Source organism: Pseudopipra pipra, chromosome Z (genome assembly GCF_036250125.1).
Source record: "Pseudopipra pipra isolate bDixPip1 chromosome Z, bDixPip1.hap1, whole genome shotgun sequence".
NCBI lineage: Eukaryota > Metazoa > Chordata > Aves > Passeriformes > Pipridae > Pseudopipra > Pseudopipra pipra.
Window position 1 is genome coordinate 53,198,981 of NC_087581.1, and position 14,600 is coordinate 53,213,580.

The 14,600-nt window shown below is 38.2% G+C and overlaps 1 protein-coding gene across 6 annotated transcripts in view; it reads right to left on the reverse strand.

Annotated features, from left to right (window-relative positions):
• The window catches only part of PCSK5 (proprotein convertase subtilisin/kexin type 5), a 257,820-nt gene that overhangs the window by 225,503 nt on the left and 17,717 nt on the right, over positions 1 to 14,600 (reverse strand). For 5 of the 6 annotated variants that reach the window (XM_064641613.1, XM_064641612.1, XM_064641609.1 and 2 more), the window contains exon 2: positions 8,069 to 8,173. The exons of the other annotated variant lie outside the window; for it this stretch is intronic. In XM_064641613.1, coding sequence (XP_064497683.1) covers positions 8,069 to 8,080 — 12 coding nt within the window. In that variant the 5' untranslated portion in view covers positions 8,081 to 8,173. The remainder of the gene's footprint in view (positions 1 to 8,068; positions 8,174 to 14,600) is intronic. 6 annotated transcript variants of the gene reach the window in all.

Here is a 14,600-nt window from a genome sequence, read left to right on the forward strand (position 1 = left end):
TCCCAGTTTGCACAGGGAGAGCCAACCAGACAGATGTGCCATTAAGCAAGAAAGCATTCTGACAGAGAAGCGTAGAGAAAATCTTATCCCAGAATGAAAAGACTTCAGAAAGGATTTAGGTAACTCTAAACTGGAGCTAGAACCAGGTGATCTTTCAGGTCCCTTCCAACCCAAACCATTCTAACTCAAGGTACACAAGCTGAACAGCAGTGATGCCTAATTAAGTTAGCCATTCAACATGCCACGTGTACCTTTTGCACTCTCAGCCAAAGCAGATGCAATCTCTACTAGTCCCTGCTCAAAGCTATTGCCAGCTGAAGACTCTCATAGTGTGCTGCACCATACTGGAGCGCATGCGGCCCAAATAATTTCTCCAAACTTTAACTCCATGGTTGCAATGCTGCCGTGTCCTCTGATGAAGCAATATACGGACAGAGTTTTTTTCCTCCTTGTTCTCATTATTTCAATACATTAAACAAAAAGGAACCCAATGCTTTAGCCACTTCTCTGAGAGATGGCTGATTCCTTGCCTGCCACTTTAGAGTCAGCTGACATCTTCCTCCTTGACCATGAAGTCTACAGACCATAACAGTAGCTCTACCACAATCTCTAAAGACTGCTGAGAGCAGGAATGGAATATTTAACAGCTGGTCTGACACTGGGTTTCTGTGATGTTGCAAAAAATTCATAAAAAGGCTGAGGTACTGAAGGTTTTTTCCCCAAAAAAACCCCCCTGATCAAAATCCTGACACAACTCCTTGCCATCCTGTGGTCTTTCAATTCCCTTGCTAATCGCTTTACCATCTTAAGAAAATAATAATGTGAAAATAGCTAAAGACCATAATCCTGCAGAATAATGTTTGGTTGGGTTTTTTTGGGGGGGGAGGGGGGGATGGTCCTCATTCACTACACTAATTAGGAAGTGAACCAGCTAAAACATCTCAAAAAATTTTCCAATTCTCTTCCAAAAGTTAACAATGACATTGTCATTGCCAAGGAGATCTGTAAAATGACTTGGCAACCAGAAACTGGAATCTAATTTAATATTTCTTTTTAAAGCACCTGCAATTAGATATACTGAGGGACAAAACCCCTTTGAGGCAGGTGCCAACAACTGGGATAGTCATGATTAAAGGGAAATCAAATACTAATATATTTCAAGAAAAACTTCCATATTTCCCCACAGTGAACATTTCTCCTTTCTAAAATTATATTACATTGAATTCCTATGGGTCATTTTGCTGTGTTTAGTAGAAGACATCAAAAGGTAATTCCACTGGGAAGCTTCAGTGATTATTTTTTGTTTCTTTAAGTTCTAACAGCAAAGTCAGTTATCACATTATATAGTAAAAGAATTAGACATTAACAAAGCTTTCATTCTTCAGAAATTAGCCTGTCTCATTAGTGTGACAATTAACTTCATTAAATATTTCTACCTATTGTAGATAAATGAAGAGAAATTACCATTATGTGACAAAATTTGGTGGGTCACCTACCACCTCTGGGCAACCTGTTTCAGGGTTTCACCACCCTCATTGTAAAAAATTTCTTTTTTATAACTAATCAGAATCAACCCTCTTTTAGTTTAAAACCCTTGCCTCTTGACCTATAGCTACAGGCCCAGCTAAAAAGTTTGTCCCAATTTTTCTTATTGATCCCCCATAAGTACTGAAAGTTGCAATAAAGTCTCCCTGGACTCTTCTCTTCTCCTGGACAAAGAACTCAACTCTCAGTCTTTCCTCATAGAAGAGGTACTCCAGTCCTCAGTCTTTGTGGTCCTTCTCTGGACTTCCTTCAACAAGGCTATGTCCTTCCTGCACTGAGGATTCTAGAGTTGGATGCTGCACTCCAGGTGGGTTCTGCACCAACCCAATACCCGAAACACTTGAGAAAGTAGGGTGAAACTTCTAATTGTTCTGAAGGATAGCAACCTAAAATTTGGTGTTCCTTTTCTGTACATGGAACAGTGTGTGGTGAATACGAAACCAGTTTAAGCCTGAACCTTAGGTGAACTGTAACTTAAAGATGAAAAGCCAATATCACATAAATATATGCGGGCTTCCCTTTTTTCTGTGCTGGTCAAATCCAGTGCTTCTGTAAGAGGAAATAAGAGTTCTTCAGTCACCAAATTTTGTCACATAAAGGTAATTTCTCTTCATTTATCTACAATAGGTAGAAATATTTAATGAAGTTAATTGTCACACTAATGAGACAGGTTAATTTCTGAAGAATAAAAGCTTTGTTAATGTCTAATTACAGCAGGATCTACCAGAGTTCTTTGTCAGTGAACAGCAACTTCATATTTCAAAAAGCAGTGGAAAAAACCCCCCAAGTTGTAGGACTATCTGCTCATGTTTACATGAAATTAATAATTCAGAGGCAGGTGACATAGGGAGATGTTGCTATCCCCTCTCATTCATTGCAATTCAGTTCAGGTTCTAACTCACCCAATAACAGGCTCCTTGGAAATAGCAAGTCTTATTTTTGATTTTTACTAAGTTAAAGATGGAAGGATTGCTCAAGTAAAGCTTTTTGAGGCAATTAAATAAAGGGTCCACAGTAGTAAATCATCATCATCATGGCTGGGCTTCGCAAACAAAGATCTGGGAAGGCTCTATCCACATTTTTTACAAGCACGTTGGTGGCTAATGAGGCCAATACGAGACAGACGTATCCGATTGCAAAAGGCAGAGCAGAAAGACTCCTTAGGTGACATACTCTGCAAGACATGGTTCTTTCTGCATTGTCTTTTCTCCTCAAGAGTGATCCTGCGTGTGTTCTCAAAGGAAGCAGCAGCGTTATAGATGGTGTGTCTCCAGACCTCCTGATTGGAGGCCAGAGTAGACCAGTTATGATGATCAATATGGCCAAGGCTGAGATGTTGTTTCAGGGAGTCTTTTTGTATCTTTTCTTCAGGGCTCCTCTCTTGTGGCAGCCAGTGGCAAGTTCACCATAAAGCAAGATCTTAGGGAGGTGGTGGTCCTTCATCCTGGAGACATGTCCTGCCCAGCGCAGCTGTGTTCTCAGTAACATGGCCTCAATACTTGTGACTGCTGCTTGTTCTAGAACAGATGTATTATTAGTCACATAATCTGACCAGTGGATGTTTAGGATTGTACGGAGGCAGCGTTGATGGAAGCGTTCTAGGAGTTGCAGGTGGTGGCGGTAAATGACCCATGACTCAGAACCATATAAAAGAGTAGACAGCACAATGGCTCTGTAAACACTGATCTTTGTACTTTTCTTCAAGTGTTTATTATGCCAGACTCTTTTATGAAGCTTTCTGAAAGCACTATATGCCTTTGCTAACCTGTTGTCTATCTCCCCATCAATCTTACCCATCCGAGGAGATGAGGCTGCCTAGGTAATTGAACTGCTGGACTGATTTGAGCACTGATTGGCCAATGGTGATATGGGGATGATGGAAGACTTCCTGAGGTGCATTATTTAATAACTAACTTAAACTTCCAGTCAAACTCTGAACATGAAAACAGCACGACAGTTCCTATTATTTTGCAACCAAGTAGCATTGTATTGACCCTTGGTCCCCTGTGTGCTTGTATATGTTAGGGCTACCCACACAGACATCAGTAACTCACCTGATCCCACTCTTTAACTGTTGAGTTATTTGGCTAATAAAATCTTCTTGTTCACTAAGCTTTAACAACTAAACACATAGCATTGCCAATATGAAACACAATCTTACAAATAACAACGTTCTCATCTGAATTTCTCTAAGCTTCAAGTCCATAGTGCTGGCTTTTAGAAGCCCTAGGTTACTCGTGGCTGCTTTAATTCTGCTCCCCTCCACCCTCTCAAGAACACAACTGTCCTGGATTCTGCCATTACTTTCCTATGCCCTGAAGACAGCTCAGATCATTTGGTGTAATCAAAGATATGCTTGCCAACATTTTACATGCTGCTATCAAGAGTTCTGTTCAGCTTGTTATTGCAAAGGTTAAGACTTCTTCCCTTTCCTTCCCCGTTCTAACATTTTTTTATCACCACGTCATACTGATCTGCTCTGTATGTGGTGAGTTCAGGCTGGATAACATGTAAATGTCTGGAGTATTGTTTTCCCAGGTATTCTGATCCCGGAGAAGAGTTGACAAAGGTATGACACTTCTGCAAAATCATGCTCCAGCAGAGTATCTTCCTAAAATTAGGCAGCTTTACCTCTTATTTCAGTTGAAATCTTTCTATTTCTCAAAGATGAATGAACCTGACCCATCAATAGTTCAAACCCCAAATAAATCTACCTGAAATTAATTAAAATGAAAAAACTCTGAGCTGCCATCTTAGTAGAGATTGATAAACAAACACTAATGCTGCAAAATTGATAAATATGACACTTTACAGGAACACAAATTTTTAATTCTACATTTCTGAGCATCACTATGGTCCATGTCTTTTTCAGATCTCCATTGAGATGTGAAACACTGGGGATCTCATAAGCAAAATGGAACAAACTTTAGTATATCTGTTTGAATATATTATCCCTCTTAAAGCTGCCTTTTATTACCTTAAGAATTGTCATCTTCTAGGATTAATACTTATTCTGTGGGATATTTTTTACCATATGAGTCACAAATTCATTATCACAGCTTGTCACTAAAACTCATCTTATGTAACAGTTCAGTATAAAAAGACAGCTTTCTCAGATATGCTGTCCATTTAAATTCCCTGTAATATTGTCATGCCTAGGCACATCGACTCTCATTTCATCAGAATTGCAAACTCTTCACTAGAAGAGCTCCACCTGATTTTCCTTATGCTTTTTATTTATGTAAAGTCTGAATTTCAGACTGTATTTTCAATCTTTGTTTGCAATATTTCTAACTTTGTGATTCTTTATTTCACCACAGCAGCAAACCCAGCACCTCAGCTCCTTATTCCCACCCCTGGAAGTGCCGTAATACTCTGCTTTCAATACAGGCCCTACCAGCAATACACTCAACTAATTAATAGTTGAATTAGAGCTTCATGATACCTTTCAGCTATGGACTGATTCTTCCCACTTCCTTTTCGCTCCTGCTCCCATTGTTTCGTGCATTGTAACATCACCAAAATAACTCTGCAGAGCAAACCCTATGGAGCTAAAAAAGGCTCTCAATTCATGGTATGGTGCTTTCATTGACCCCTGCCCAAGGCCAACTACAAACAGCACATGAGCTGGAGAGACCAGAAACCTCTGTAATAGATTTCATTCAGTTATTAGCTTTGATGCATAGTACTGATCTCTCCTTCGAATCCACAGACTTCTTTCACTTCTGTTTCCCTATCAACACATAAGAAACACCACATAACTATACACTGGCCTAGAAAAGATGATGTAGATAAAACAATGTTTCATATTTTCTATATTACAATCTATGTTAAGGAAATTAAAACCTCACTTGGGCATTTCTTCCTAAAAAAACTTAATTCTTTACATTTTTAGATGAAAACGTAGCATTTCTAGGCAAGGATGTGGATGATAATGGAGATAATGGACAAAATTGTGTTATACTGCATATCCTTTATCTTTTCATCTAAATACAGATGGTATGCGCTTAATACAGGTTAATGCTGAGGAAATCGTCAAAATGTGTAATTCACATGTCTGAAGTTTATCACAGAATCATAAAGGATGGTAAATACCTCCAATATCATCAAGCCCAACCTTTGACCAATCACCACCTTGTCAACTAGACCACAGTACTAAGTGCCATGTCCAATTATTTTGTTCTGTTGGATCTATTCATAGCTTTTATAATAGTGTCAAGAGGCTTTTCCAGAAGAAAGATCTTCAAAGCAATTCATTAATTGAAATCCACGATAGCAAGATTTTCTATTACTTCTACATCTTTCATTGTGCATTCACACAATGAAATCAAACACTATCCATGCAAATTGCTCAGAAATACCAAATTTCATAATGGTTCTTCCATTATATGCCAGCTATTTACATAATAAATTGCCATTCAATAAGAATTCCATCATTTAAAATTTTATAAAGAAGCAAATTAGTGATCCAGGTCTGAAGCAAGCACAGAACAAGTTAAGTGCGTGCTACAGAGAGATTTTAAGCATTAAGTAAACTACCATTAAATTACGTGGAAAATAAACAAAGCTCAGTGTTTCTTTGTTCACAAATACACACGTTATCTAATCTGCTGCAAATATTGGCATTAGATACCATCATACTCATAAATACAGTAGTGATGGTCCTTTCAAATTCTCACAGCAATGCAATGCGCCTTATTTAATATTAAACCTTTTATTTTAAAAGGACCAGCTTATATAATACAATTAATTGCCAATCTGCTTTAATAATCATTAAACGTTATACACGCTGAGGACAAAGTGGTCATCATGTTACAAATGCATGTCCATATATTGACATGTCTGCAGCCACACAAGAGTTCTCAAGCTCAGGTTCAGTGATCCAGTCACAAAGTGAAGCACAAACACTTTTTGCCAGATCTAGGTATTAGACTGTTGGTTTCTCTTTGGGTACAGAATCATTAACATGACCCTCACCAGAGCTTCTCAATATTAAAGTGATATGTAACAATGATTCAGAAATTCAGAAGTTCCATACCAGCATTAGCACATATTGGGGACAAGTCTAAATGGCGTAATATGGAAAGCACTGGAAAATAAATGATAATTCTGATTTTCTGCTGTGCCTTAGAGTCTCTTACTATTCTTGCCAAAGTAGTCTTAGCTTTGCCAGTGGTGCAGAAGTGGTATCTGGAAGCTGGGTTTAACACCAAAGTTTATGGTGGTACATTCACGTGAACTTGCGCACTTGTGTGTAAATCTCTCCCACTCTGTGTACACAGAAAGAGCATGGACTGACACAGACGTGAACACTTTCCCTTCCTTTCGCATTTTCACCTATTCTGTGTGCAGTGCTTGTTGTTTGAATGGTGGGCATCAGTACTGATGGGAACAGAGATTTAGGTCCTGATCATTTGCTAACTAATTCCCAATATACACTGCTCAGCAGAGCTACTGGTGCTCTTAAGGGTTAAGCAGTTCAGCCTTAACACAGAAGTGAACATAGCCTTGTGTGCACTTTCCTAGTCTTGTCCCATCCTCAAGAGGAACTTCAGCTCTAAATACAGCTTTCCAGACTGCAGAAATATTGTAGAGTCTTCAAACTCTACTTCAATTTGTAGAGTCTTCAAACTCTTTTACTGGTAACTTTTACTTCTCCTAAATTATTTGTCGAGTAAAACCTGACAAATCCTTCACAGACAACGGTCATCATCCAATAACTTTAAAAAAGCTTGACTCTGTTATGACCACACTGCTTGCTTGGGGGGCTGTTGGCAAAACTGCATTGCATGAACAGCATAAAAAAAGCTAATCAGATCTTCACCAAACTTCCTTTCTGAAAGAAAACCAGAGGAAATCCAATTCTACAGTTAGTGATGAAGCTACTAATCATTGAAATTAAAGGATTAAAACCAAAGTGTGTCCTGAGTAAAGATACAAGAGGATATCATACTTAAGTATAAATCAGTAATTAAATTATGTTGACAGTTACCTATTATAGTGTATACTACAAAGAAATGGCACTATTTTTCAAACAGATCTCAAAATTAAGAACAGCAGGAACTACCAAAAGGACCACAGAATAGAGTATTCTTCTTAATCCCTCATAAACCAAGTCTAGAAAAAAGACCAAAAAAAAGCAAGAGAAACTTCCCTGAAACATTGTACCATCCCACATTGCTCATTTTCATTTTGAAAGCTAGTTGTTTTACAGAAGGGGATCTGTAGACATAAATGTTATGCGTGTGGTTTTGCAGAGAGGCACAGTACAGTGATTAGTGCATTAACAAAATTCCTGTACTCATCCAGGAATAATGTTGGACCTCATGTTCCAAGAGCAGCACATACTTAATAGCATGGTATTGTCTTCACTTTGTTTTAATGAGAAGCAGAACCTTAGAAAACAGATAGTGTGTCAATTCTTGTAATGCTGTATGCCATTGAGATGAATGTCCTCTGGGATAATATTTCATATAAAAAATGCAAAGGCTTTTTCCTCAGACACATGTGTGGAGTTTCTTACCTTTGGTTCCATTGAAATGAAGCTGTGGGTACCTCTACTTGAGAGAACTGACCTTTTAATTGTTTTACTATGGTAGAAGTGGTAGTAATCCTTCAGTGTTCCAATCTGTAAGAGCAGGGAAGAAAAGAGGATAAGGAGACTTAATTTATGAAAACTGGTTTTCTGTTTTTCATTTCTTAAAGTCTATAAATTATGCAATTTCCTGTGTGCTGAAATGTTACTTGAACCCACTGATCATCTTTCAAAAGAAAGACATACGATATGAAATAGATGGAGTATCCTTCAGGCAGTAGCTGCATAACCGAAGATTATAACTGAGCTGCTTAGTCTGGCTGTATCTACCTTTTTAATGTTTAATTTATATGCAGTACTTTAAGTAATTCTATATCAATCTATATCCAAACTGTCCTCAAATGGCAAGTATTTCAATCATCAAATGGCTATAGGGTTATTAAAAAGCATTTCAGCTAGTTTGCTTAAGGAAATGTACTGTAAAATAGACTAGATTTGGTTATTTATATAATTAAATTATTAAAAGGATATTCACAGCATCAGACTATCTGACAAGAATATCTTTCTCTTTCTACCAAATGCAGGCAAAAAAGAAGTAAAAGAAAGAAAGATGGAAATGATAACTTCATAGGATAATAACTTGCTTGAGGTACAAAATCAACTAATGCAAAACAGCAAATTTCACAATTTCACAATGGTACAATAAAAATGCTTTTTATTCATCCCTTCAGTACACAGTAGCAACATAAATATTAAACTAAGATGGCCTTCACAATTTGAAAAAGAAATTTTCCTTTCAGAGTCATCACTATCTAAACATTCATAATTTGAAACTTCAGCTTCACTCAAGTAAAAACAAACATTCAGTCTCACCATCTTTGGGAGAATGTCTTTCCAAATAATTTGGAATTTGACCTACTATCGCACTGCAAATCTTGTATGACATTTAATAATTTAGTTTCAAGTTCCTCAATCATGAGTAAAAAAAGGGAAAAATTGAGCTTACTGCCATTTCAAGTTGAAACTCAAAGTGACCTCAGGAAACAGGCTTGGTTTTGTAAACAGAGATTAATGGAATCACCAGAAAGGATGGAGCAACACTTGGAAACTTTAATCTTAAAAAATCCCACAGTATTCTGAATTTGCATCTATAAGAACACACATGTAGGAAACTTGAAAGTTCAAGAGTAAAGACTCAAAGAGAACTGGAAATAACTTAGTGAAAAATTCCAAGAATATACTTTTAGAATATTAGAAAACAAAAATCTTGAGACAATATCAAAGTATACTATTAAGAAACATTGACAGAAAATCTCAACAATTTAAATCAATTTGCCTAATGGGGAAAACTGCAACAGGGTCTAAGATATTAACCCAAATATGTGCAGTTGGTTCATCAATATCTTCATTTTAGGAGGAGTGACTTACATTTAGTTGAAGTCAAATAAACAAAACATTCAGTTAAAAAAAGTCAGTTTATCATAAATTAAAAAGGAATTGGCTTATCTAAGTCTAATTAAAATATATTAGCACTGGAATAATTTTCATGCTGCCTTCTCTTTGAAAGGCAATTCCAGCTGAAGTGGTACAACTCCGTAGCATGGCTGTAGTGAACAGGGCTACGTCTGGCTGGTGATCGGTCACCCCAGCTGCTCTTCAGGGCTCAATCTTAGAAGTAGTTCTGTTCAATATATTTATCAACAATCTGGATATAGAATTTAAGTTTGCTGATTATACCAAACTGGGAGATACTGTTGACTCTCTTGAGGGACCAGAGGCCCTGCAGAGGGATCTGAACAGATCAGAGCATTAGGCTATGATTAATGGAATGAAATTTAAAAAGTTGAAATGCTGGATTCTGCATTGAGGATGAAGTAATGTCAGGTACAAGTGTAAAATGGGAGAGGAGTGGCTGGAGAGCAGAGCTGAGAGAGGGATCTAGGGTGTTGGTTGACATTAAGCTCAATGTGACTCAGCCATGTACCCAGGCAGCTGCGAGGCCAAACTATATCCTGGGATGCGTCAAACACAGCATAACCAGCCAGACAAAGGAGGTGGTTATCTCACTGTATTCAGCTTTGGTGGGCCTCATTTGGAGTACTGTGTGCAGTTCTGGGGCCCACAATTTAAGGATGTGAAGGTCCTTGAATGTGTCCAGAGGAAGGCAACAAAGCTCGTGAATGGCCTGGAAGGCATGGCTTGTTAAGTGGACCTAAACACTCTGAATTTGTCTGGTTTGGAGAACAGGAGGCTGAGGGGCAATCTCATTGCTCTCTACAGCTTCCTGAAAAGGGAACAAGGAGAGGGAGGTGCTGATCTCTTGCCCTGGCATCCAGGGATAGGATGTGTGGGAATGGTTCAGAGTGCCAACAGGGGAGGTTCACACTGGAGTTTAGGAACCGTTACTTTACCAGAAGGATTGTCAAACAGTGAAACAGGCTTTCTGGGGAGGTCATCAATGCCCCATGACCATCAGTATCTAAGAGACATTTAGACGATACCCTTAATAACGTGATGTAACTATTGGTCAAGCCTCAAATCAGTCAACTAGATGACCACTGTAGATCCCTTCCAATTCTATTCTATCCTACCCTATTAAATTCTGTTCTGTTCTAAGCCATTCATTTTCAGTACAGCAACTGAATTTTTTTCTGATTTTAACAGCCTGTAGCACAGTTCTGTATCGCCAGGTTTCTGCTGCACCCTTTTTGAATTACCAGCATTTATATCAACCACTGAAGTTTGGTGCCAGGCTTAGCACTAGTGCAGGTGATAGCATGCTACCCTGAGACAGAGGGTTGTAATCAGTTACTTCCTGGATGTTTCCTGGACTGATCAGTAGCTTCAAACAGGGTTGAAGTGCTAACTGCTGGGAAGTAATGCTATTCTTGCTTCTTAAGTCCTCAGAAACCTGTGAAGCACATATTCACCATAACAGGCTATTCTACAAAGGTTGCTGAACTTTTATAGATCTTGCCATCTTGAGAGTAAATTAGAAAGCCACTACTTTATCAGTGTGTGTCTACAGAAGCATACATATTAGTGAAAGGACTCAGCTCAGACAGGTAACTGTATTTTACCACTTCAAAGAATTGCATAAACAGAAAGGTCATATTATAGGGAAAATAAGCATCCATCCTGTTTTGTGTTACAAAGGTCTCAGTATCACCCAGTCCTCGCATTAGTTTGAGGGGTTTATTTTTCTAGTTATTTACCAAAGGCTAGCCCTAGCTGACCACTCTGAGGGCACCCAAAACAGCAAATTTAGGAGATGACCTAATAGCACTTCTGGAGGTCCTACAGTTTAGCTTCTACCAGAAGAGACTGGAGGGATCTGTGTGTTCTACCTTCCAGCCCAAATAGGACAGCATGAGGCTTTGTCATCCTTGACAGCTGTACTCCCTGTGAGACCTTGAGCTGGAGATAGAACTAAGTCCTGGGAATATCATGTGGTAATTGCAATGCCATGTCTTCCAAGCACCAGAGTTTTAGATAATAACAATTATTAATACTAGCAGTGGTTATTTAAAATTGTGAGATTTACAGCTTTAGCTCATAACTGTGAGATTTACAGCTTTAGCTCATAACTGTCAAGGAATTAAAAGGATCCCAATTTTTTTAAATGAAATCTAATTCATATTTACCGTGCCTCTCACAGCAAAGTTACACCAGCATTATTAAAAATTTTGTTGCCTTCTTTTCCCTTACTGGGAATTTACTCAGACCTTCCAAATCCTTGGACCACTAGGGGAAGAGCAAAACCATGGAACTAAAGCATAATAAAACTTATCATTATGTATGTTCTTGTTAAATTGTTTTTTATAAACTTCCAGGTTCTAGGGGCACTCTCAGAGAAAAGCAATGCAAAGACAGAAACACCAGAATCCTGAGCTAACTACTCTGATACTACTAGAAACTGATGGCAATTTAACACTTCCATCCTTGGGAAATCTTTTTAACCTCCTTTTTAATTTGCGGGACAGATCCAGTCTTTAAAAAGAAACAGGGAAATATTGCCTGGTCAAAAGTAAGAAGAACGGACAGCAGGGGCAGGTGAGAATTAATCTCTTTAGAAGTAATATTCATGACTGAACATTTTAAAGAGATCTATATATACGTTTTAGTTGCACTATACTGTATTTATTCAAGGATGAAATAATTTCTGGAAGTAACAATGCTACAATATCAAAGTGGCATCCCAGAAAACCAAAGCATCCACATATTCACATTAATTTTATATTTATCATGTCTTATTTTCTATTTAAAGTTGAGAAAATGTTTGAATTTTAAAGATATACAAAACAAGAGCCAAACTTTCTGAGCTTATTCTTGAAAAACATTTCTCCCATATATTCTTTTATAGTCTAATTTAGTACATAAGTGCTGAATTAACTCATCTACATCTGCATTGTGTCCTCATGAACTCTCTAGGGAAACACAAATGCTAAAGCTAACTATTAAATATACTTCAAATGTATTTATGTGATCACCAAGCTGACATATGTGACTAAGCTCTGAAAATACAGCTGAAACTTCTGTGCAGCTGAACATGAGTAGGAAAGTTGCTCCAGCTACTGTGAAGGAACCTAAGAGATGCTTCTTAGCTTTTTTTTTTAAGAGACACATGTTGATGCAGCACATCTAGCTGCAAAGTGTTCTTCTCCCAGTGGGCTGAATGGAAAACAATATGTTGCTGATTCAGTGAATTGGGTCCCTGTTTCTCCAGTCTTTAATGACTTTTGTTCTAAATGGATTTTGGAAAGGAAGACAGATCAGCTCCAAATTTGGTTCTGAACTCTGTAAAGCACTAGAAGAGCCAAAGAAGTGAAGAAACACCCTGTGCAGACCTGGAACATAAAACACTATAAATTGGTGAATCGATGTATTTCACACAGGGTTGAAGATATGACCCTTCCTGTCTTGCAAAAATTTCCAAACCGCTACAGTCCCTGTCAGAAGAAAATATCAAAAACAGAGACATGAAGAAAGTTTATCAGGTTTACTATTATCACCTCATTTTAACAAAATCACTTCAACTCTATTTCAAACTTTTAAATTTCTTCAGACTAAAGCATTTTCATTTTTCTCTGAATTATCATTTCTGGTGTACTCTGCATAATGTGACAACATTTTTAACATTTTCATAGAATCATGGAACAGCCTGGATGACACCAAGCTGCGGTTGACACATTAGGGACCGGATGCCATCCAGAGGGACCAGAACAAGCTCGAAAATTGGGCCTATGGGAATCTCATAAGGTTTAACAAGACCAAATGCAAGGAGCACTTAAAATTTAAACAGGAAATCTTACGAAGTGAGCCCACAGCCTTTACTGATCCCTGTTGGCCCCTTGTTATCTATAAGTATAGAAAGGTTCACACTGATACTACAGAAAACTGCCACCCCTTTCCTTCTTGTGTCCCTCCAGACTTAAGCACTAAGACTCTTAAATCCAGGGTTCCCATCTCAGCATTTATGGGCAAGGAAACCCTGCAGAGGTTATTAGCTGTTCACTGACCTACTCAAATTAAAGCACTCATATCTGTAAAGGGCACGTTCATTCAAGATGTGGAACCTAAACTTGATTTGTATTGTAAGAAGCAAAACTGTGTATTGGAGTTTTTGTGGGAGCTAGGGTGGGTTTTTTTCACAGTGACAACACTTTCCCAACCTTCACCTTTCTTGTCCAAAACCCTACTGTTGGGTCACCACCAACAGATCCAGCACACTGAGGCTGGAAGAGCAACCACCATAAGGACAACCACAGAGCTGCTCCCCCATCTGAGCTGCAGACTGAGATGGGGGCTCTTTCTCTCCCAAATAAAACCTCAGACTGAAAGCTTTTTTATGGTTTTGTTGTTTGGGGTTTTTTTGCATAATAATGGGGAATTTCACCTACTGTGTGTCATTCACAAGAAGTAATAGGAAGGTTTTCCCACAGATGTTCACCTCACTGAAGTGAAAGATTGAACCTCTTTCGGTTTTAGACAATTTGTGGCTCTCACAAAAATTGATTTAGGGCAGATAAGCACAGGCCCTCCAGACTTTTTTCAGCCTGAAATCTAAAATTCCAACTTCTAAGACAAGGCCTCTATCCAAATATTTGGGCTGTCTGCTACCCACCTGTTGGGCTGATATCCTACACTACGCTGTATAAGTTAAAACTGTGCCTGGATTACTACAGGCATTAAAAAAAAAACAAAAAACAAAAAACATTAAAAAAAAAAGCTGAAACCACCTACTGAACACTACGGTCATCTTGAACTGCAGTGGCAGAGATAATACTGCTCTGATTAATAGTCTAAAAGACAAAATAATGATGTTTAGACTCTGTATTAGAGAGTGTCTGAATCTGTACACTAGACGAATATCTACCAGATGGGATACAGTGTCCGAAGTTATTTAAGTAGAACAATTCAAACCAACAGCAGAAAGAAGATGCTGTGGGCGTGAACACACATTGTCACTGCAGACACAACCCAGACTACACTATAAGCTTGAATTCCACCTACGCTTAAA